The 22,607-nt window shown below is 42.2% G+C and overlaps 2 protein-coding genes across 3 annotated transcripts; both read right to left on the bottom strand.

Moving 5' to 3' along the window:
• Positions 1-5,317: 5,317 nt before the first annotated feature.
• LOC5508289 lies at positions 5,318-7,350 on the bottom strand. Its single transcript, XM_001628820.3, has one exon. The coding sequence runs from the start codon at positions 6,936-6,938 to the stop codon at positions 6,168-6,170; it is 771 nt and encodes a 256-aa protein (XP_001628870.2). The 5' UTR covers positions 6,939-7,350; the 3' UTR covers positions 5,318-6,167.
• Positions 7,351-11,364: 4,014 nt separating this feature from the next.
• Positions 11,365-22,085, bottom strand: LOC5508288 (EGF and laminin G domain-containing protein). 2 transcript variants are annotated; one of them, XR_004294926.2, is made up of 9 exons: positions 21,904-22,084; positions 19,979-20,174; positions 18,603-19,564; positions 17,899-18,176; positions 15,317-15,689; positions 13,674-14,149; positions 13,463-13,551; positions 12,107-12,912; positions 11,365-12,070 (listed from the first exon to the last, which is right to left on the bottom strand). XR_004294926.2 is itself a non-coding variant. In XM_001628819.3 (8 exons), the coding sequence occupies exons 1-8, from the start codon at positions 21,965-21,967 to the stop codon at positions 12,588-12,590; spliced, it is 2,763 nt and encodes a 920-aa protein (XP_001628869.3). In that variant the 5' UTR covers positions 21,968-22,085; the 3' UTR covers positions 11,365-12,587. The 2 variants fall into 2 exon arrangements, 1 of the variants encoding a protein (XP_001628869.3); XM_001628819.3 differs by having other exon boundaries at positions 11,365-12,912; positions 21,904-22,085.
• Between the last annotated feature and the right edge of the window lie 522 nt (positions 22,086-22,607).

The following is a 22,607-nucleotide window of genomic DNA, read 5'->3' as shown; positions in this document are numbered from 1 at the left end:
GGTGTATAGGTAAGAGTGGTGGTGAGGGAGATGTGGAGTAGATAAGGCTTATAATTTAGCGTGATGGGTCTGTGTGTGTTGAAATGGTAGTGGTGCGGAGGTCGATTTAAAATTTGTAAGATTATGGTGTAAATGTGGGTGATAATATATCGTTATGATGTTAGGTGATCGTTAGGTGTTGGTTTGTGGGTAGGTAGGGTGGGTCATAGGGTGTGGTCGTTTGTAGTTGGGTTTTGTGCTGTGGGGTAAATGTTTGTATGGTGGGGGAGGGGGCTGTATGTAGGTGTTTGTAGGGGGGGGGAATTGGTTGTGGGGTAGTGTCTGGTGTAGGGTGTGGCTGGCTGGTGTGTTGTGGGTTGGTTGGTATAGTTGTATGATGCTATGGTGTGTATGTAGTAGGCTATCTGTGGAGGGGTAGATGTGTGTGTGGTGGGGGGGGGGGGGTTGGGCTGTATGTAGGGTGTGGTGTTGGAGGGAGCGCTGGTTGTAGGACTATTGGCTGCTGTAGGGTGTGGTTGGTTTGGTGTGTTGTAGGGTGAGTAGTGTTGTGGCCATTGGGGGGGAAAGGGGTGTGTGGTTTTGGTGTTGGCAGGGGTCTGGCTTGTGTAGGGTGTGTTAGGTGTGTATATTTTAGGTGAGAGTGTAGGAAAGTGTGAGGGGGGGGGGGGGGAGGAAGTGTATGTGTAGGTGTGTGGGGCTTAGTTGGGTGTTGGTGTTGTGTTGGGGCTTGGAATAACCGTGGTGGGTTGTATGATGGCGTGGTATGGGTAAAGTGGGTACGGGGCTGTTTGTGGGGTGAGGGATGAGGGGGTGCTTGTTGTGGGGTAGGTGGGTGGTTGGGTGCGGGTGATGTGAGTAGGGGAGTACTTGGGTGGTTAGCTAGGTATGAGGGGGGGGAGAGAAAGTGGGTTGTGACATGAATAGAGCTGGGTGGTAGTAGTGGGTAGGTATGTTGTGTGGTAAGGATAGAATAAGATTTAATTTGTGAGAGGGATGTGGGTATGTATGTGTATGTACTATGTGTAGGAGGGAAGGTGGTTGTAGGTGGGGTGGTTGTGTGTGTTTTGGGCGTGTGGTGTTTGGGGAGTGGGATGGTGTGGGGGTCCGTATGCCTAGGGATGGTGGTAGTGGCATGTTGGGGTGGAGTTGAGGTGTGTAGGTGGGGTTAGGGGTGTGGGGTAAAGGGGTGGAGTGTGCTAGTGGTATGAGGTGGGTATGGGAGGGTTTGGTAGTAGGGCGCGTTTAGTGGTAGGTGTGGAGGAGGGCTCGGCGGTGAGGTGTAGTGGGAGGGGGAGCAGTGTGGTGCGGTGGGGGTGTGGGTAGTAGAGGGTTTGGGGGGTGAGGTGTGTTAGTGTGGCTAGGTGTGGGAGTAGGTGGGAAGTGTGGGGGTGTGGTGGAGGGGATCGGGGAGCTGGGGGGGGGGACTGTAGTGTATTATGAGGTTGGTGGCTAGGGCTGGGTGGGAGGGAGATAGATAGTAGGGCATCGAGTTGCGTAGGGGAGAGGTCGTCAAGAAAATTATGGGTAGGAGATGTTGTGTGAGGGGGGTGAGGCATGTTGGAGTAAAATATCATCTTCAATGTAGGCGGTGTTTGTATGATAAGGGGTGATGGGTGTTGAGGTATTAGAGTAGAGTGTGGGCGTGTGGGTGGATTGAGTTGTGGCAGTTGTGTTTAACACGTGTGGGCGTACAATAGGTACTGTTGTGCCATAGCGACGGCAGGTGGAGGCTGTGGAGAGATTATAATGATGAGTGTAAGCAATATTGGAGGGAGATGGGGTTGTGTGTTGTTATCAAAGGAAAAGTGGAAAGGAGGTGAGGTGTGGGAGGGGGCACGTCTTGGGATCACAGATTGTGATACAGCACTTTCCCCGTATGGTACATAACTTTTTGGTTTGGATCGGGTATTCGTACCAAGACGTAGGGGCCTTAAGTGGTGTGGTAGTGAGGTGGGTGTGATCATATGGTATGGTGATGTTGGAGCGTGATGGTGAAGGATGGCTAGTAAGGTAATGTAGAGTGGAGATGGTAGTAATGTAATCACGGTGAAAAGGTGGATAGGTTAGACTAGTAGGTGGTGGAGGGTGGTAAAAAGATAAAGTGGGACTATAGAATAGGTTGTGGTAGTGTGGTGGGTAGGTAAAAAAGAAAGAAAAATAATAATAATAATAATGATAATAATAATAATAATAATAATAATAATAATAATAATAATAATAATAATAATAATAATAATAATAATAATAATAATAATAATAATAATAATAATATTAATAATATTAATAATAATAATAATAATAATAATAATAATAATAATAATAATAATAATAATAATAATAATAATAATAATAATAATAATAATAATAATAATAATAATAATAATAATAATAATAATAATAATAATAATAATAATATGGTGTGGTAGGGAGATGGCTAATTGCTGTGTTGGTGGGGAAAAAATTGGTACGGTGTATAGGTAAGAGTGGTGGTGAGGGAGATGTGGAGTAGATAAGGCTTATAATTTAGCGTGATGGGTCTGTGTGTGTTAAAATGGTAGTGGTGCGGAGGTCGATTTAAAATGTGTGAGGTTATGGTGTAAATGTGGGTGATAATATATCGTTATGAGAGAGTGAGTGAGTGTGGTATTGTAGTATATAGGAAGGCGGTGATAGAAGATGAAGATGGTGATAGGTTGAGATAAGTAGGTGGAGAGGTGGTTGTGTAGCGAATGGTGAAACTTAGTTTATGTTTGTTAATTAAGTTGCAGTGTGAAGAAAGGGGAAGGGGTGATAGGGTTATCAGGTTATGTTCGGGTGGTTAAGATTATGGATTATGAGACGACGAGTTAAGGTTGTTATAAGAGATGGGGTTGATAATAAAACGACATGAGAGTTATGAGAGTTATGAGAGTTATGAGAGTTATGAGTTATGAGTTATGAGTTATGAGTTATGAGAGTTATGAGAGTTATGAGTGTTGCGAAAACGCCGAGAAAAAAGCGCAATATAAATTAATAAATTATTATTATTATTATTAGAGGTGATGGCGGCATTAGTGAAATCTGATGAAGGGGGATAATGCGAGTGTGAACAGAATGATGAGCAGGGATATTGTGACGAGACTGTGTAGTGTTTTTGAGAAAGTGTGTTGTGTGTAGGGTAGGAAAGTAATATGTAGGATAAGAGAAAGAAAAGTGTTTAGATTGTAGAGAGGAAATGGTGAACGGTAATGGAGAGGGTGAAGTATGTGTGGAGGTATGTATCTAATGAAGTGTGTAAGTGGTATGATTGACCGGCGAAATTAAATAATAATAGAGATTGAATGAGTGTTGCGAAAACGCCGAGAAAAAATATAAAATACTGTAGCGGTGAAAGGAAGTATTGCGGACAATGGAAAATGATGCTAGTAAAACGGCGAGAAGAAGATGAAGTAGGGGCGCGGGAGGCGACAAAGGGAGCGCGGTGAGAGTGGAGATGACGCTGAAACGTTAACAAGACAGGAAGGATAGTTTACCCCAGATGAAGCGATAATCGGTGGTAAGAGATAAGGGGAAAAGGCAAAGGCGTGAAGAAAACAACCGGCATGTATATGCAAAATAAACATAACAAAATAAACCAATAAGACAAAAGTGTGTAGGTCATTTCAAAGAGCTCTGCTAAATGTAGAACTAAAGGCATATAACGCCAACCAAGACTTCTCATCAGGGGGCGAGGTCTATTGGTTGGTCATATACGAACCTGGAGAATAAAGCGGGAAGACTTAGGGAAAAGCGGCGAGGATGGTGGGAGTAAAAAGGGGAAAAAACTAGGGAGACGATTCGTATATGAAGCGTGTTTCGAATGATAAGGCCCTCATCACCCGCCCCTACACGCTCGTTAGTAATGCCTGTAGTGAAGCGTGGTGCATGTAATGGCCAAACCTGTGTAGCGCCTGGCTCCGCCTGAGTACATGGCTTGGTCTGAAAAGTAAAAAGTAGCGCGCAGGGGAAGAGGTAAAGAGAAAAAAAGTGGATAGAGGCTAAGATAGGAGGGGGAAGTGTGTAGTGGACAAAATGGTGCATGTGGTGGTCCTGGCTAGTGGCTGTATGTGGTGGACTAAATGATAAATAAGTGTGGGAACTTATGCATGTCTCGTCACAATATCCCTGCTCATCATTCTGTTCACACTCGCATTATCCCCCTTCATCAGATTTCACTAATGCCGCCATCACCTCTTCACATCCGCTAAACAACACTCGCCACAAGTTACCGATTTTAACTGTTTCAATCTCCACATAATACCATATTTACTAACTACCTTCTCCACTCAACAAAAAAAACTTTATTCATAACTCTCATGTCGTTTTATTATCAACCCCATCTCTTATAACAACCTTAACTCGTCGTCTCATAATCCATAATCTTAACCACCCGAACATAACCTGATAACCCTATCACCCCTTCCCCTTCCTTCACACTGCAACTTCACAAACATAAATTAAGTTTCACCATTCGCTACACAACCACCTCTCCACCTACTTATCTTAACCTATCACCATCTTCATCTTCTATCACCGCCTTCCTATATACTACAATACCACACTCACTCACTCTCTCATAACGATATATTATCACCCACATTTACACCATAACCTCACAAATTTTAAATCGACCTCCGCACCACTATTATTTTAAAACACACACAGACCCATCACGATAAATTATAAGCCTTATCTACTCCACATCTCCCTCACCACCACTCTTACCTATACACCGTACCAATTTTCCCCCACCAACACAGCCATTAGCCATCTCCATACCACACCATATTATTATTATTTTTTTTTCACCTACCCACCACACACTACCACAACCTATTCTATAGTCCCACTTTATCTTTTCACCACCCTCCACCACCTACTAGTCGAACCTATCCACCTTTTCACTGTAATTACATTACTACCATCTCCACTCTACATTACCTTGCTAGCCATCCTTCACCATCACCCTCCAACATCACCATACCATATGATCACACCCACCTCACTACCACACCACTTTAGGCCCCTACGTCTGGGTACGAATACCCGATCCAAACCAAAAAGTCAAAGTCTTGTACATCATCCTTCCCATCCGTTTCCTTCCCCTTGCCTCCCCCTTTGACACAAAAAACATCTGCATGTAGTTACGAACCCTCTCATGCCGAAAACAATCTAAAAATCTACACCCTGTGATACTATAGGGCTTATGTTTGATTAAACTTACTCGTCTACATCTCATGTATGGCTTAGAAAAACAATATCACTATTGATTAGTGTTCCCTTGTACAATAGACGATGCTTAGGCATTGAGACTTTAATTGGAACTTGGACTCGAAATAAAACCCTGCATATATACATCCATCTTAAATGTATTTACTTTGAGTGGTTTATGAACATGCTACTTTATGCAAGGCTTAAAAGAACAATTCACTTTGATTTATTGAAGACAGTAATAAAATTTTATCAAATTTTCACATACGGTGCGGTTTCCAAGTGCCAATCATATTATGACAGCTAGATTAAAAGCCCCAAGAGAACATATGTGGGAGAGACCACCTAGAAAACACCTTTACGAAACATTTCTATTCCCCTAATGTTTTAAAGTTAAAGGTTTATAAAACAAGCATGTTGTAGATTGAGGCGTGTTTTGATTAGATTTAAATAGCCTTGTTGATGGAAAACTCCCGGGTGAGAACGCGGATGGTTTTGTTAAAAACATACTTGTCTCCTAAGACTTGACTTTTAACATGATAATCAAAATAATCTCGTATCAAGCTGTTTTAAAAACGGGGTCTAATTTTCGAACAAACATCAAAACAGCTTATAAAAATAAATTTATTTTACGACATCAGGCGAGGGAAGTCTGGATTTGAACGTTTTATACCTCAGATGTAAATTATCTTTTCTATAAGTCTTTCTGCCAGTCTACAAACAGCGAAGCATAATTAATTAAGGCAATCCGAAATAAAATCCCTTTCCGGGACACCATATGAAAATAGCCTATGTAAGCATTTTTTAGCTTTGTTATACATTGGAACAATTTCTTATTTACATCCTATTGGCATTCCTATATTGTAAAACTATAGCTTTCTATATTTTATGATACTATAGCTCTCTCCATTCTATGACTATAGCTCTCTGTATTTTGACTATAGCTCTGTTGTACATAAGTCTGTAGTCATGAGACTCGACTCGCTTTGCCGTGTCTGTAGACAAATAGACCTCCTCATACTTAGCTCCTGTGAGATCTGTTCTCTTGTGATTATTTCTCTGTCTGTAGAATTACGTAAGCCGCGCGAACAAAGTGCTGTTGCAACCATAGGTCCTGAGCCAGACGCGTTCTCAGTACTGAACGCCCTGTGGACCTGGACTTTAGATAACGCTAAAGTGGATCGCTCAAAAGCATGGTTTATCTCGCTGCCAGGGCTAGCTCTAGGTCTGGGCGCCACGCAGAAAGACTTTGATCTAAACACGTTTCTCGCGGACTTGTTCTCTGGCCCTCTTTGAGATGTAAACATAGTCATGACTTGAAACACAAGCCTCGCGACTGCTTTGTTTTGATACAAAATTCCAGTCCTCTCCTGGAAATTCCTTGTGCTGGAAAGAGTGTGAAATGTCGGGTGCGGGGAATCTACTGTCGTAAAAGGAACAACTGTCTCTTGCCATAGAATTTCAGACGTTTTAGCCGAACTTAGGCAAAGTTGTAGCCTATCTCTCGTGCCGACTGAATCGTGAATGACTGCTAACAGACCTGTGCCTTTCAATGTCCATTTCACTTCGGAGGGCTTTTTCAAGAAGTCCCGGGTTTTAGTAGTGTATACCTCCACCATACAAGGCGCGATAATAATCTTGTTCTGACTACCAAAGGTTTTTGACATCACTGAGCGAATCCGTTGGAGCGTTTCTTCAGGAAAAGCCATGTTAGTGTTTCGAAACCCAATCAAGTGCAGCTCACAAGGGGACCCATTCTGTAGTTATATCCACGCGCTTGTCCATCCCAAATCACTAGAACACGAGACTTGTATCATCCCTAGCGGTATCAGACAGTGCATGGGAAATTGCATCTGCGTGCGAAGTTTGCAGAGCGTCGTACGAATAAGGCCAGAGATAATCTCTCAACAATCATATGTCTGTTGGTTCCGCCTGACTTATCAGGTGCCAACATGAATAAATTACACCGAGGACATATCTCATTTGCATACAATAGGATTCTTAACAATCTATTTGATATGAGGACCTTTTTTGTAAGAGCGTCCAGCCTGAGATTTCACCAAATTTTAAGAACATGCTAAGAATATACCGTGGCTCTTAATGCACTAAAAGATTGCCTTGTTGTATGTGGTGCGTTCTAAAATGCAGAATCAAATTGTGTTATAAAAAACAACCTTCAATATTATTGCTATGCTATTGATCATTTGTGTAATCCTCTTCCTAAAAATTCATTGGGTATTACGTTTTTATATGCACTATAATTTAAGAACGTCGTTAAAACATTTTCAGCCTAAAAATACTTCAAAAATAAGAAGCTAAAAATTAGACGTTTTTATATATAAAAAAAAGTGCAATCACGATCGAGAATCCACCGCGTCACGGTGGAAGAGAGAAGAGTCTTTTTTCTTCTGCCACGAAAAAAATTAAATACGCAAAGGAACATTTGACGGGGATATGCAGGTAATCTCTCCCAGATAATGAGATTTCGTGTGGTAGGATTGTAAGTGTAAAAAATATTGATTTGTGAGAATTTTGTCAGGTTTACGACTAGGACGGAAATGCCGGTATATAAGCGATGTCATTGAAACTAAACAGCTATTAAAGAATGCGTGCAAAGCATGATACGTCGAATGCCTTTTTAGGTTGATCCATGGATCTTTTTTCCAGTTTTTATCAGAGATTTTTTCAAGGTTTGATATGATGCTTATAAGATATAAAGTGGATCGAATATAATGCCTAGGTGAGTTTACTCATAATCACAAATAACATCAGTGTACCTACAAATATTTCTTGTCTTTATTGGTTCGTTCCATAGAAATCGAGAAGTAGACACTTTGTGGAAGGCTATCTAAAGTTGCTTCAAAAATGCCTCCTCAAGGATAGAAATGCAGTAGAAGAGATATGTACACACTTTGAGAAGGGCACAACCTCATTCGATATGCGTGTGAAAAGATCAAACGTTCCGATATTGAGTGACGGGGTTTAGCAATAAAAATTGTTTCACTTCCGCCACTAGGAGAAATGGAATAAGGCGATACTGTTTGCATAGTTAAGTAGTCCTAAGGAGAGTGGTTTGTGTGTGAGGGGGGGGGAGTAGAATACTTACTGAGATGCATTTGAATAAAAGTGACGGTAAGTTCGAGATAAATTGTAGAGGAGATCGTTTGCAGGAAGTTGAGCATGGAATCGCCCCAACACTCAGAACTCGCGTATAATGGCGAATCACGAACGACGATAGTACACAAACGAAATCATACAATGGTTAACATTGCGCGGGTGGGCTGTGGATGAAGCGAGGGGAAGTTGAGGTAAGGGTCTCCCAGCCTCGTGTTGGCAGTTTTTAGGGCGGTTCCCTTGCCATCTAGGGCCAGGACAGCTGGTACAACATGTCGGGGATAAAGAGTTTATTAGTTTTACGTGACGCAAGATAGCTGAGGGAAATTACGTATGTTATTATTAGGTGTTATTGTCCTATCTTATCTGGAAATTAAGTAGTGATTTCATCTTGTGAACGTGAATAGCACGATGAATCATAGTAAGAAAGGAATGTAAACTATTTAGTAAATATCCGTTTGTGGGTAGATGAAAGAAAGCGCTGTATTATCCATTGATTGTAAGGGCGTAAAATTGGGGTATAAATAGGGAGAACATTGTATAGTTTAGTTATTGATCGTATTGATCGTTTTGGATTGGATTGATTGAATTGATTGTAAAACGTTGATAGTTGAGAGTTGTATTGATTGTACGTAGCATGAAGTGCTAGTAAACGCAAACGCAAAAAAGTATCGAAGGAAATTGATTGCACGGGGAAACGCATTTCCACAACACAACAGACAGGAAGGGGTTTATTCCAGATTTTTGAGGTGTTAAGGGAGTTAGGAATAAATCAAGAGACTATTACAGTTTTTAGGTTGGACATTACCTAGCCTGTTTGTAGTGGTTTGGTGGTGTTTTTATAGCGCAAAAACAGCCTCGATCGAGTGAACGTAGCCTGGTGGTAGCTCCAAAATCCCAGATGGTTTTCGGGATAAAAACACCTACACGAAGACTACAAGGGAGCTGACATAGTCATCAGTTTTACTCCAGTTATTATCTGTTGAGTGTTAACAGGATTAGAAATAATTCCAAAGTATTCCAGGATTTGGGTCACGTGGGCCCTTTCACACCTCGGATTATACGAAGAGGAGGCAAGGGGATTAGACCTCTCTTCTCTCCCGGGTATTTTGATTTATGGACTGTGATGCTTTAAGCTTTGTACAAATAAAATAAAGTTGCATTTGCACTACGCCAACCTGTGGGCTCCCTGAGTTTTACTCCCCTGAGAATATTTCCGGGTTTGCTCGCCTAGTCGGCATGGACACCTTGAAATTTGATATTTGATTCACTCGCTTGATTTTCAGACAGTCCATAATAATATGTATTTTTACTTCAAACATCTTAAACGAACGAGAACCCCGACAACAATGTCAGGAACAAGGACCCAGCGGTCTTTGAGGGCGCTCCAAAAGACCGAACGTGAAAGCGCTAGGGGCGTGGGTTCTAGAGCGTGAGCGGCCCGAGGGGGGGAGGGACTCTCCAGAAAAGTAGACGGGGGTGATCGTCACATTTTTTAGGGTATAAAATTCCGAACAACTGCCATCCCTAATGGGATGTTGAAGGATTTGCTATCTCTTAGCCTAAGTTCAAACGTCGTATTATTTATGAGCCGTATTCAATGCAAATGCATGCAATCGAATCGAGTTTTCATCTTCATTTGCACGCATTTGTATTGAAAACGGCTCGATAATACGACGCTTGAACTTAGCCTTAGCAGGGTATAAAGTTCGACCAACTGCTGTTTCTAAGCGAATGTTAAACGTTTTTTTCCGATTCTTTAAATCTCTTAGGGTTATGGAATTGATGATTTTCTGAAGATTTTAAAACCTGGGTTTCGTATGATCGCACACGATCGCAGCTTATTACCGTTCGATCGTAACCGATCGCAAAGGTACCGCGTTTTCGCTAATATCTATATGGTTAACCGGAATTTCTTCGCAAATCGAGACCACTGCGTCTTTCCGCCTACATACAAGGAAAGGGACACGACACAGTCCACCGTAAATGTAGGAGGATATTTTCGAGCGCGTTTCTAAAGTCTTGTGCTCACCTTTGTGCAAAGAAACTGCGTGAAAAACGCGCAGATAAATTCAGTGCGGATTTCTACCTTAAACGTTGTACCACAACACCAGAGGGTACACCTCACTCGACCCCTTATAAGCACCCATTCTATCGCTCCTTGGGGCCAATACTTCTGTCAATGATGTTAGCGCGTTAGTCAAGAGTGTCTGAGAAGGAATCAAAGCTGTCTGGCGTGGTTTACTTTTATGGAAGACACAGAAAAGAAAAGGAAAGAATGCAGCCTGGTTCATTTTTCTATAGTTTTGACATCTGTCGATACCCCTTTAGCGACTTATTTTTCTCTTAGGGCTAAACATTAAGTTTGTGTTAGCTGTTACGTTAACAGAGAGGATCACTTTTAAAGAAGATTCGGTATCAAATTAGGAGCGTACAGATGGGGGTGCAAACGTCTTTGGCTCCCCGTAAGGCACGCAAAGCTTTTTACGCTCATTCTTCTATCATTCAGGCGGATGATTCGAAGGATCTTCTTTTTGTTATAGGGTGATTTAGATCCACGACGCCGGCAAGAGGACGCCGCCTCGCGCACGATCGGTTGCGCGCGCACGCTGATTTTTGCCTGCGTCGCGTCCTGTTCAGGCGCGCGGAGAAATACAAGTGTGTGCCTACGTTCCTCCGCTTACGTCAATCACAAGTCCCTTAACATGGCGGCTACCAGGGTATGGTCCACGGAAAACTCGTGACACTGCAAATATTGATTTCAAACTTGAACACGTACGTTGCTTTCATGGTTGGCGCGATTTCATGTACGTGATGAATGGTTAAAGAAAGGAAGAAACCAGCATCAGGGGGAACCGCAGTTGCAGTTTGTCATTAAGGGGAATTTTGTCTTAAGTGGTAACAGAGAGTGATAGATCTCTCACAAATTGACCATTAACACATAAGCTTCCTTCTCTCCCAAAGAGGTCGATATTCTTCTCATCGGCGTGGGTTCCTAATGAGCATCTGAGAGCGTTAAAATTCACTTTTATCAAATGTTTTATTATCTGTCAATGTATCGGTAAATTACAAAGTTGATTTTCTAGCCCTATATTGGTCACTTGAGGAGGCAATGGCTAAATCTACACTGGAACCTCACACTTTCTTTACCATTCGTGTGCATTACACTTAAGACATAAGTAAGCATATTTCATAAACCGTACACGGAAGGTATGATTGATATCCGTAGGGCACTCCCTTATACAATAAAACCTCCGTATACCGGGCATGCACGAGAAGGAAACATTCGTCAGAGTGTAAAAGGAGAAATCGAGACAAGTGTCCCCTTTATTGGAGTTAATTCTTTGGAGTTAATTTTTACAGAAACTTTCAGCAGTCTTTGTTCTCTTTTATCTCATTTTCTATACCACTTTCCTAATTATAATTAAAAGCACTAAATACAGTGACTCTTACGAATAACGTTCAATCATTGCTCAACCCAGTAGCGGATCTAGGGGGAGGGTTTAAAATCCCCCTCTCCCCTTTGTCACTGAGGTAAATTCCCCCTAAGCGAAAAGCTTGACCGCCCCTGCAACCAAACAAATTCTGAGCATTTCATTCATTTCTTTACCCGAAAATCAATGACATACTTTCTCACTTTTAATAACCTTTTAACCGAAGCGCTTACCCAGGGTGGTGCCTACAAAAAAGTGGGTCATTTCTTATTGAAGGATCATCAAATACCATCCTTTTCCATATGATACCAATGACTACGCTAGCCAACCTTTCTTGTAGGGTGACCTGATTAAGATGAATAAGACAATGGATAATTGTTGGATTTACAAAGACGCGTTTCTTATTACACCCCTCATCCTTGGCCTTTTATTCGATATGTCCATTGGTCTTGTCAATTGTTAAAGTACCGTAGTTCTAAGGTCTCACTATCGTCCAGGATACCAGTCTCTCTCTCTTAGATTCCGTCTCGTCGTTACACCGTTGTTAATGGCACGTTGGTCTTGGACGTCCTTTTATTTTTACTTTCTCGTTTTTCCTTCAGGCACCGGCATTGGATTTGTAGACTTGGATTATATATCTTTGCTGTATTTTCTTTTTACGTATGGTAGTTTCTTAAGGTCTATTTTTTTTTTTTTTTTTGATTAACCAATTCTTCTTGGCTTCAGCGGCGTCCCTTCCCTGTGACTGTATACTAATGAAACTCTCGTCGGTCTTGGCCGTTGTACTCTTACGCACAATAGCTTCCATCTTTAGATGTACCATTCCTTCTTGGGTTCAGCCGCGTCCTTCCCATGTGGCTGTAGACTGATGAACGGCTCATTGGTCTTGGCTAGTGGCTCGTCTTCGTGCGTGTGGTACAAGCCTCGGTGCTTCCTGCTGCACCAGATAAATACCAGGATCGCGGCCACTATCAGCAAGATAACCAAGAGAACCACGACGACAATGATGACCGTGTAGTTGTCGTCATCACCACCACTGCGCGCCGCGGGACCACGGGGAGGTCCTGGGGGGAGCGAGGTGGATCCAGAGCTAGGATCGGGCGTGTAGGGGGGCGTGTCGAACACATCGCCGCACCTTTTTTATAAAGGAACACAAACTCGTTAGTAATTTTCCGCGAACTCTCGGCGACAATGCCAAACCGCTTTCCAACTTCCGTAACTCAAACATTTGAGTTCTTTTTCATTGGTCAGCGCTATGCGGAGAAGTGGCGTGATTGGTAACCATTTCATCAGTGTTGGCCAATTAAAACGCTTTAAGGATTTTGAATGACGGAAGCCAGAAGGCTAATTAGGTGTTGGTTGTTGAAGACAGTTCGCAGAATATTGATAAACGCAGTAACTGTTGCTGATGTTTCTATTATTGTTTTTGTAGCTATTGCTGCCGTCATTGTTATTTTGTTATTGTTGTTTCTGCTGAATTGTTGTCGGTTTTGCTGCTTTGCCACTACTACTTTGTTGTTGTTTGTTGGCATCGTTGTTATTCCTGCTCTCGTTTTCGTTGTTGTCGTCGACGCCGTCGTTGCTGTTGTTGTCGTAATCCATGGTCTTGTTGCTGTTGTTGTTTCTTTCGTCGTCGTCGTCGTCGTCGTCGTCGTTGTTGTTGTTTCTGTTGTTCTGAACCCTACCTTGTCTCGTTGGTGCAGTTGCAGCCGGCGCTGACGTAGTGGAAGTCCTTGGACAGTCTGTCCAAGTTAAGCACCTCACCGTTGATCGTCTGTAGAAGTAAGGAACAGAGTAAGAAATCGCGAAAAACAGGCTACTTAAACTAGGAAATCAATTTCAATATTTTTTTTTTTCTGACAGAGGGGGAGGGGGAGGGGGAGGGTCGGTACTCACAAATCCTCTGATGCATCCTATGAACCCATTCAACAACTCCGGCATCCAGCCTTGAATAGCTCCACCGTATCCACCGATAAACAAGTCGCCGACAGCGTCAAGTTGGCTGTCCTTCTGAAGTGGGTTGAGCTTGGCCTTGGTGACCCCATCAATCTCGAGGCCAAACTCCTTGATGTTGAACCACACCACAACCTTATGCCAGAGGCGATTCGTGTTAAGGGGGCTCGAACTCTTTACCACAATAGCCTCGGGACCATTGCCAATGTCATACGAGAGCTGGACGGTGTCGTTAGAGGTGATGTTCACTTGGATAAAGTCGCCGGCAATCTCGCCTTGATGGAATAGGATGCCGCGGGAGAAAGGGGTACGGAAGAAAAGGGATACATCTCCAGAGTCACCATCTAGGGAGCCTTCCGGGCGGCGGAGTGAGATGAGACCTTCCTTGCGACTGAAGGTTGCAGTGTTATTCGGCCGACCTACGACAAGAATTAAGTTGTCTCAACTTGTATGCTATGCAGAACACAGTAAAATCCACCGAGTTTAAGAACCTAGACTATTTGTGGTACTTTCTGACAAGGTTTTTTTTTACTTTGTTGTAAATTGTTTACAGGCTCTGACTCGCCCATGTTGCATTGTAATATGAAGGCCATTTTAAAATTGCAAAACTCAATACGTTAGTGAAACTTAAGTAAAATATTAAACACACTTTTTCGGCTCATTTTTCATGCATGATTTTTATATTAGAAGAGCCATGTGTTATTTAGTAATTAAAATCCAAAAATTATCCCTTAAAAATCACTTAGGTTCTCACATGCACGGTTTTACAGTAAAGTGCCTAAAAACGTGTATATAAATAATAAATAGACAATAAAAAATAATCAACATTAAGGAATTAGACCTAAAGATGGAAAGGGCTTGGACGGACAAAAATAAACACTTCTCCTGGCCACGCCCCTGCAGTGTTGTACATACTCATGCTCCCTGGCCACGCCCCTGCAGTGTTGTACATACTCATGCTCCCTGGACACGCCCCTGCAGTGTTGTACATACTTATGCCCCCTGGTCACGCCCCTGCAGTGTTGTACATACTCATGCCCCCTGGTCACGCCCCTGCAGTGTTGTACATACTCATGCCCCCTGGTCACGCCCCTGCAGTGTTGTACATACTCATGCTCCCTGGACACGCCCCTGCAGTGTTGTACATACTCATGCCCCCTGGTCATGCCCCTGCAGTGTTGTACATACTGATGCCCCATGGTCACGCCCCTGCAGTGTTGTACATACTCATGCCCCCTGGTCACGCCCCTGCAGTATTGTACATACTCATGCCCCCTGGTCATGCCCCTGCAGTGTTGTACATACTGATGCCCCCTGGACACGCCCCTGCAGTATTGTACATACTCATGCACCCTGGTCACGCCCCTGCAGTGTTGTACATACTCATGCCCCCTGGTCACGCCCCTGCAGTGTTGTACATACTGATGCCCCCTGGACACGCCCCTGCAGTATTGTACATACTCATGCACCCTGGACACGCCCCTGCAGTATTGTACATACTCATGCTCCCTGGCCACGCCCCTGCAGTGTTGTACAAACTCATGCCCCCTGGCCATGCCCCTGCAGTAATGTAGACTAGTACTCACCATAGCACATAAGTGGTCCCACGGTGTAGTTGGCCGAGTGTCCCGTATTACTGTCCACATCACCAAACAATACCTGAGACACTGGCAGGACCTGGCCATTGCTTCCATACAAATATCCCTTGTCACTCTCATGGCTGCTTCTTCTCGCGTCACAGTTACAACCCTTGCCATCCAAACAGTCGCCTTTTACCCCGCATGCGCACTTGCCGGGGTGCTGCGGCCCCGCCCCACCCCAGTAGTAATAGTGCTTGCCGTGGGACCCCACCCAGTGCCCGTAGGAGGGGTCTAGGTTGTTCAGGAATCTGGAGGCTTTACATTGATACTCAACAAACTGTTTGCAGTACTCGCTAGACAAGGAGACCATCTGGGCCGACTGGGAAGAAAGCAAAAAATGTAATAAAGTCTCTTGATATCATAGCATACAGTATATCAGCAATCTATTTAGTTTTAGCATCGAAAGTTAGACTGTCACTGGGCACTGTGTAACTGTAAGGCGCCGCAAAAAAGTCCAAGTAGTCCATAATGTTGTCAATAGAAGCCACGTTTTCACTCAGCTGCAAAGGGTATTCTCTAGTTGTATTGGTTGTACTTGCTTTTTATGGAGATCTTCACACCCCACACCCCCCCCCTCCCTCCAGCCTTCCTACAGGTCTGAGCTATTAAGTTGTTTATTTTAATCAGGTCACTCTCATGGTCCCGGAGCCACAAAAGTCTCTGAGTTACTGGCTAGTCAGGCTCAGTACAACAAGCTTTATCTCCTCTTTGTAATCTTATGCTACAATCTTCAACAAAAGTAAGTGGGACACTCCCCATACGAACAACCGCCAACCCTCTCCCCCCGATTAATATTGGTTAGAGGCGTTTTTTCAGCTCAAAACACAAGCAGTAGCAAGGTGATCATTTGCCCTCCAACATTGAGGAAGGGGGAGGGAAAGTGTCCCATTAGTTTTGTAACAGATTGTCTTAGAAGTGGAATGATTGGAATTTGTCACGCTTATCATCGATTTCTTAAAATGTATTCTCTTTATTCGCAAACCCTAATGAAAGTTTTTCAATCTATTAATTATTCGAGCTTGAAGTAAACTACTTTTGGGATATCTGTGCGCTATTTGGAATATTTTATTCAATTAATTTGAATTAAATGAAGGTGCGCTAGGATATTTGCACACTATAATTTTGTAAAAATATAAAATTTATTTGATGTTGCCAAAAAGACTGTCTATATATCGTGTCGATTGTCTCCATTTGCAAAAGCAGCCATCCCTCGGAGTATTTAGCCGAAAAACACCGCTTTCATGGCCAATTTAGGTAATATAAATACAGGCATAGAGACTAAAAAGATCATCGCCTAATAAGTATTTCCCAATTAAACAATAAATAACAAATCGACTAAAGAAAGCGATAAATAGGCGGTTTATCTGTTGTAGAAAACATGAGAGCCTCGGCTCATTTCATTTTCAATGAACATCACAACAAGTGTTTATATATTTAGCATGGCGGTGCAAAAAAGCTGGTGTAGACCGTGTACGGTCTACCATTTTTAGAAAATTATTATTCCCACTCATGGTAGCCGGATTTCTTCAATCATTCGTCTATTCTATTACCATCACAAAGCTATTTAGGTATATGAAGCTTACGAATGATTTGAAATATATAATAGGGCTTTGTTGAACGGTCAACAGTGGTAGACCGTTTATATAAAAATGATCTTTCTTTTTATCTTAGTAAAACGACGGTCAACCATCTACCATGAGCTCTCTCTCCAAAATGCAGACCTCATTCAAACAAAACTAGTGTCAATTTATGAGCTTGAATCTCAAGTTGTTACTGTATTATTTTAGAGTTCGAATTTCTTTCGTAAGGTATTTCTTAAACAATTTTAAAATGGTTAACCGTTGGTGTTAATCGTTGAGCCACGTAAGCAAGAGCAGAAGACGTAGTCTGTAGCCGTCGATTTTAGCGAATGCTCCACAGAAAAAGCATTGCATACACTTTGCTTGAACTCTTCAAGCATAACTATGTGTCAAAGTGTCAGATATTTACCAAAACTATTGTAAAACAGATGAATTTATTGAATTGACCTTCTCCCCGAGACAAGCTTGCGTGACTAAATTTGTAGTGAAAATTTCTCACGTAATAAATTCTTCATAGGCAGTATTTCTTATATGAAGAAACAGATGAGATTGTTTACAATGAAAAATAGTCGTCTCTGAAGCTTCTGTCCATTTTTCCGTCGATCCTGGCACGATAATTGTATGTGTTTGATTTTGACGTTCGCATAGTTGTATCGTCGTTGCGTTATCAACGACAGTGTTTCCTGTCCCAGGACCTGTCAATCACTTGCTCAGACAATCTTCAACAAAAGTAAGTGGGACACTCCCCATACGAACAACCGCCAACCCTTTCCTCCCGATCAATATTGGTTAGAGGCGATTTTTCAGCTCAAAACACAAGCAGTAGCAAGGTGATCATTTGCCCTCCAACATTGAGGAAGGGGGAGGGAAAGTGTCCCATTAGTTTTGTAACAGATTGTAGCTACGTTTGAGGCTTTGGAGCCAGATAACAAGGTCCTTGGACTTTACCTGGAATGTTGGTTTGTAAGTCACATCTCTGATGACAGACTCAGGCTGACTTCCCTCCTCTGATGGGTACTTCTGAAGGGGCACATTCCTATCACCAGTCTCAACCTCAGTCCAGACACGTGAGATGTCATTGCCAAACCAGTCCTTCTCGGTAGCTAGGCTGCACTTGGTTTTGTAGGGCTTTTCTGGCCCTGAGCCATCAGGGTCAATAGTGTAGGTACCAGTTATCATTTTGGGTTCCTTGTGTCTTATCTCATGGCAAGTGCGAGGAAATTTGGCTGACGAAAAAACATGTGGTAAGTGTTATATATATTTAATCTATAAACCTTAAAAAAAGATATTAATACAAAGACCTCACAAAGATGGTAAAATACAGTGCCACAGATATATCAGGCTGCTACCCTTAGGACTGTTAATGCCACTCAATAGAGGTCAGCCAGCTAAAAGATGGCCGCTTAATGAAGGTACCACTAAATTTGGCTTGTGGGCTGCTATATCAATCTATATTTTTTATTTTATTTGGTTAATGAACATAAAACTTTGATTTTCCATGGTTATTTCAAGATTTCTTCTTATAATTAGTCTTCCAATACTAAGTGAACAACAATAAGAAAGGTGTGGCTGACAAGGGCCCTTTAAGTTTTTATTTTATAAAGACTGTTGTATTTCTGAATAAGAAAAGCAAAAAAGTGCCTGATACTTACAAAACTGACAGACTGATCCATGGTATTGAGTATTTAGGCAATCACAGGCAAAGGTCTTTCCATCCTGAGAGCATTTCCCACCATGCTTGCAAGCCATCGGAAAGCAGAAGTTTGTGATATGGCATGTGCCAACCTCCATATATTCAGACGGTGTTAGGGTGCTAGGATCGAATAACTCGTTATTGAAGTTGATGTTCCAGACGCAGCCAACAAAATCCCCTCCTATCTGGACACTTCCAATAAAGAAGTTTTGTGGAATACTAGCACTTTTAGTATATTCCATGCCATCAACATTTAAAAGGATTGTGCCACCAATTTCAAACTTCACATGGTGCCACATGCCAGAATTTACAGGGCTATACTTAAAAACCTTACGAAGTGATACGTCATCAGCAAGGTGAACAACCAGGGAGATAGAGTCAGAGGTGAAGTTGAGATGGAAACGATCATTCATTGCAAGGATGGTTCCAGAAGCTTTGTATGTCCGGAACCACAGTTCCCCTGTGAATTTCTCAATACCACTTTTGGTAGCAATGGAGAACTCCCCTTGTCTCCCATTTAAAGTAACAGGTTTATATCCAGTCAGATCCTTGCACTTGTCTGTGACCCCATATGTCTTCAGCACCGAGGAGACACTTCCAATTCCCTGGAGTAGGTTTTTCTTATTGACATCAACACCCTTTAAGCAGCCTTGGAAGTAAGCTTTGGAGATCACGTCTCTTAATTGCTTCATATCACTAGAGCCCCCAATAAAGATAGACACGTCTAGAGTCAACTTCTCATAGCGGGTCTCAATCCTTCGTTTCGTGGCATCTTTAGTGCGCTGATCCAGGTAGACCCAGATTTCCCGCCCATTGTGCTCAACCTTAACTGTGTGGAACTTGTTGTCGGCGAGACCATCACCCAGGGTCAAACTTCTCATATCATCAACATCCTGCCGGCGACCCAGGCTTGTGGCAAACCTAGGAGAGAAAAGATGTTGGTCTTTTTAGTGACAAAGTTTCCTCCATGTAAATGTTTGACATTGATTTTAGAGTACAACTCCATCTTCTTTTACTTGGGCATGAAAGAGCTTCAGCAGAGAATAGGGGAAGGGGAGGAAGAAAGTTGTTTTACAAATTTTTGGTCACAGGTGTTAACTCTGTTTAAATCATGCAATAAATGACTCTGCATAGAAGACAAAGTGCAGTTGTGGATCCAAGTCCAAGTGCTACTGCAGAGGGGAGGGGGGAGTGATGGTCCTTGGAGGGGGGGAGGGCTAGGAGATGGTGTTTGGTAGCTAAAATCCAACATTTTCTAAGATTCATGTTTTAAATATTGGTGCCTCCACTTTCAAAATATCAACAGCACCTGACATGTCCCTTGGAGGCACTCACCTGAGTTTTCCGCCAATTAATTCAATGGTGAAATAATCGCCATAGTCCCCACCAGTACTCTTCCCATGCAGTAATAGTCCATTGGGCTGAATAGTGCGGAACTCCAGCATGACTGTGTTCTTATTGGAGTCTACCTTTTCATCATTCAGTAGGTACTCTGCATATGCACTTCCATCAAAATACCCCTCGGGGTCAGCTGATAAAAACAACAAAGAAAGCAAATATCAGTAGGAGTAGGCAAGATTGTGAATGGGAGGGGCATAACGTTGGTTGAATGAGATTTAGCAACAGCTGCCACAAATAATAGGCATAAATATCATTGCTTTCATTACCATGCTAATAATAATAATTAGTTGGGGTAGAATAGGAATCTGTTTTTGGTGTTGGTTGGTAATATAAGTTTGTCAAGATGGTGCTAGCTAGAAATTAAGGCAATTTTATTGACAACATTTCACAAAAAACGCTTTACTCGTCCCCTCTTAGAACAGCCGAATTCTGAGCTACGAACAAGAAACCATTGCCTGGGCTACCTGTGCACCTTCCCAGCGCAGTCAAGCGTAACTAATCGTCCAACGGCATCGGTCAAGGATGCTTGTGGCTACTTTCTCGTTTTAAAATACGGCTAGCGGCAAGGGAAAATAGTTTAGCTCGGATGTTTTGCCACATATCGAATGTAAGTGTACCCTGGCATAGGTCTGCGAGATAAAAATATTTTTGTTTGTTGTTTTTTCCTCTCGAATTTCGACGGTATTTGAGTGCTACCGAAAATGGCGCCTCCAACCTTGTTTCTTTCCTTAGTAGGGGAAGAGAAGTCATAAATTCCGTTGAGAAAACGCCGCCAAATCGTGTCATTACATGTGAATTTGACAACAACAAGGCATGTTCTAAGTTTTAAGGCAATTTTATTGACAACATTTCACACAAAAACGCTTTACTCGTCCCCTTTCACACATACAGCCGAATTCTGAGCTACGAACAAGCAACCATCGCCTGGGCTACCTGTGGGTACAGTACAGTAGATGTCTGAGTTGCAAGAGAAAAGGCGCCATTGGTGGAGATGATGACAAATGTTGCTAATCCCTGTGCAAACATTGCGGCATTTTTGGTAGAACACGTAGCATTGAAAACAAGTAGCATTGATCGCTCCAGGATTTTTTTTTTTTTGCTGTTTGAATACACTGTCGCAGAATGTTTTGTAATGTAGTTTTGTGAGCGAGCTTGCGCTAGAAGCCGAGATTTGGTGATTTAAATTATTAATGAATGCAAATATGCGTCTAGCTAGCACTATGGCTGAATGACCTTGAATGAACTGAGTTTTAATGAAATGTAGAACTACGTATTTCTGATGATTTACGAAGTTTTTAGACTTCAAGTCAATGTAAAAGATATCATCAAGGACATCGTATCCATTTCAAGCGACATTCCCGAGTAAAACCAGGTTATCGAGATATGAATTCGATATCGTTGCAGAAGCTAAACTTAGCTCGTCCCAGCATTTGGAATGTACTCGCGCCTAATAAGTGTTTGACGTTAGCCGGTACCTATAAAAATTATTCTGAAATTATAGAAAATCAAACCAAACAAACTAAAGCATTAAGCATCAGTTATTCATCAGTGTTAAATCATGAATTGACAAAAGCATCCTTTAAGCTTCGAAACGCTCTTTCAAAGGAGGTGGAATCGCATCATTGGGGTTATGACAACAAGCTATCTTTTGATGTAAGTAGAAGCATCGTGTTTTCTCACGTATAAAACACTAAGGAAAGGCTATTGATCCCTTGAGAGCTATATTCTATCCTATAACACCAGGAATTTGATATAAGATTGATACTAACTCGATCACAGCCATAACACTCGAAGGGCATAGAAACCTCAAAGAGCAATTATACAAACACCAACAGACAAGTAATTTTAAACAGACTTACCCGCGAAAGATGATCCCATGCAGTTCACCAAGAGAAATATCGCAATGAGAGATAGAAGGATCATCTCTACGCTGAATGATAGCGAAGATGGGACTCTCTCCTTTGCAGTGATCTCTAAATCGCTCGCTTCCTTCTTTCCGCGTCAAACCGTCACGAAACACAGAGCTTGACGGAGCTTCGAGTTGCAACTTGATAGCCAATCAGAGAGCGCGTTAGAATGAGCTTTTCATTTTCAGACGGAAACATATGGCGCGCACTATTTTATATTCACTCAAAATGCTTTTAAAAAAAGTCTCTACAGAACGGATAGTGCTAGAAGTACATTTACAGTTTTTCTGTTTACTTATGTCCGAAAAAATCAAAGAAGTAATACAGACCAATCAAACACAATCACACCAGAACTACTTTACTTAGATATGTATGGTTTGGGACGCTGTTTCTCTTCACCAGCTGCCGGTCTTGTGATGTACGTGTGTGTAGTAAATGTTATTTTAATTTGTGGACAGCAGATATAAACTACTCTTGACTCTTTAACCCCCCTAACCAGCCCCTCCCCCCTCCCAAAAATCAATTAAAAAAACAAAATCTTCTCTCTAACATAAGTTTCATTTTACTGCTAGTCTGTGAAATAAGGCAATGAAGCTTATATTATTTTCCAGAATAATTGGAGTGTAATAACACTGTCAAGCAAGCTTAGGGTCTTA

Source organism: Nematostella vectensis, chromosome 15, assembly GCF_932526225.1.
Source record: "Nematostella vectensis chromosome 15, jaNemVect1.1, whole genome shotgun sequence".
Taxonomy (NCBI): domain Eukaryota; kingdom Metazoa; phylum Cnidaria; class Anthozoa; order Actiniaria; family Edwardsiidae; genus Nematostella; species Nematostella vectensis.
Note: the sequence above shows the minus strand (reverse complement) of the source record. Positions and strands in the feature narration are given on the sequence as shown.

Coding starts and splice junctions, on each gene's coding strand:
- LOC5508289 (XM_001628820.3), bottom strand. CDS start 6,938: ATGGCTTTTCCTGAAGAAACGCTCCAACGGATTCGCTCAGTGATGTCA.
- LOC5508288 (XM_001628819.3), bottom strand. CDS start 21,967: ATGATCCTTCTATCTCTCATTGCGATATTTCTCTTGGTGAACTGCATG. Junction 20,175..21,903: donor CATGGGATCATCTTTCGCGG/GTAAGTCTGTTT, acceptor TGTTTTTATCAG/CTGACCCCGAGGGGTATTTT. Junction 15,690..17,898: donor CTTACAAACCAACATTCCAG/GTAAAGTCCAAG, acceptor CTTTCTTCCCAG/TCGGCCCAGATGGTCTCCTT.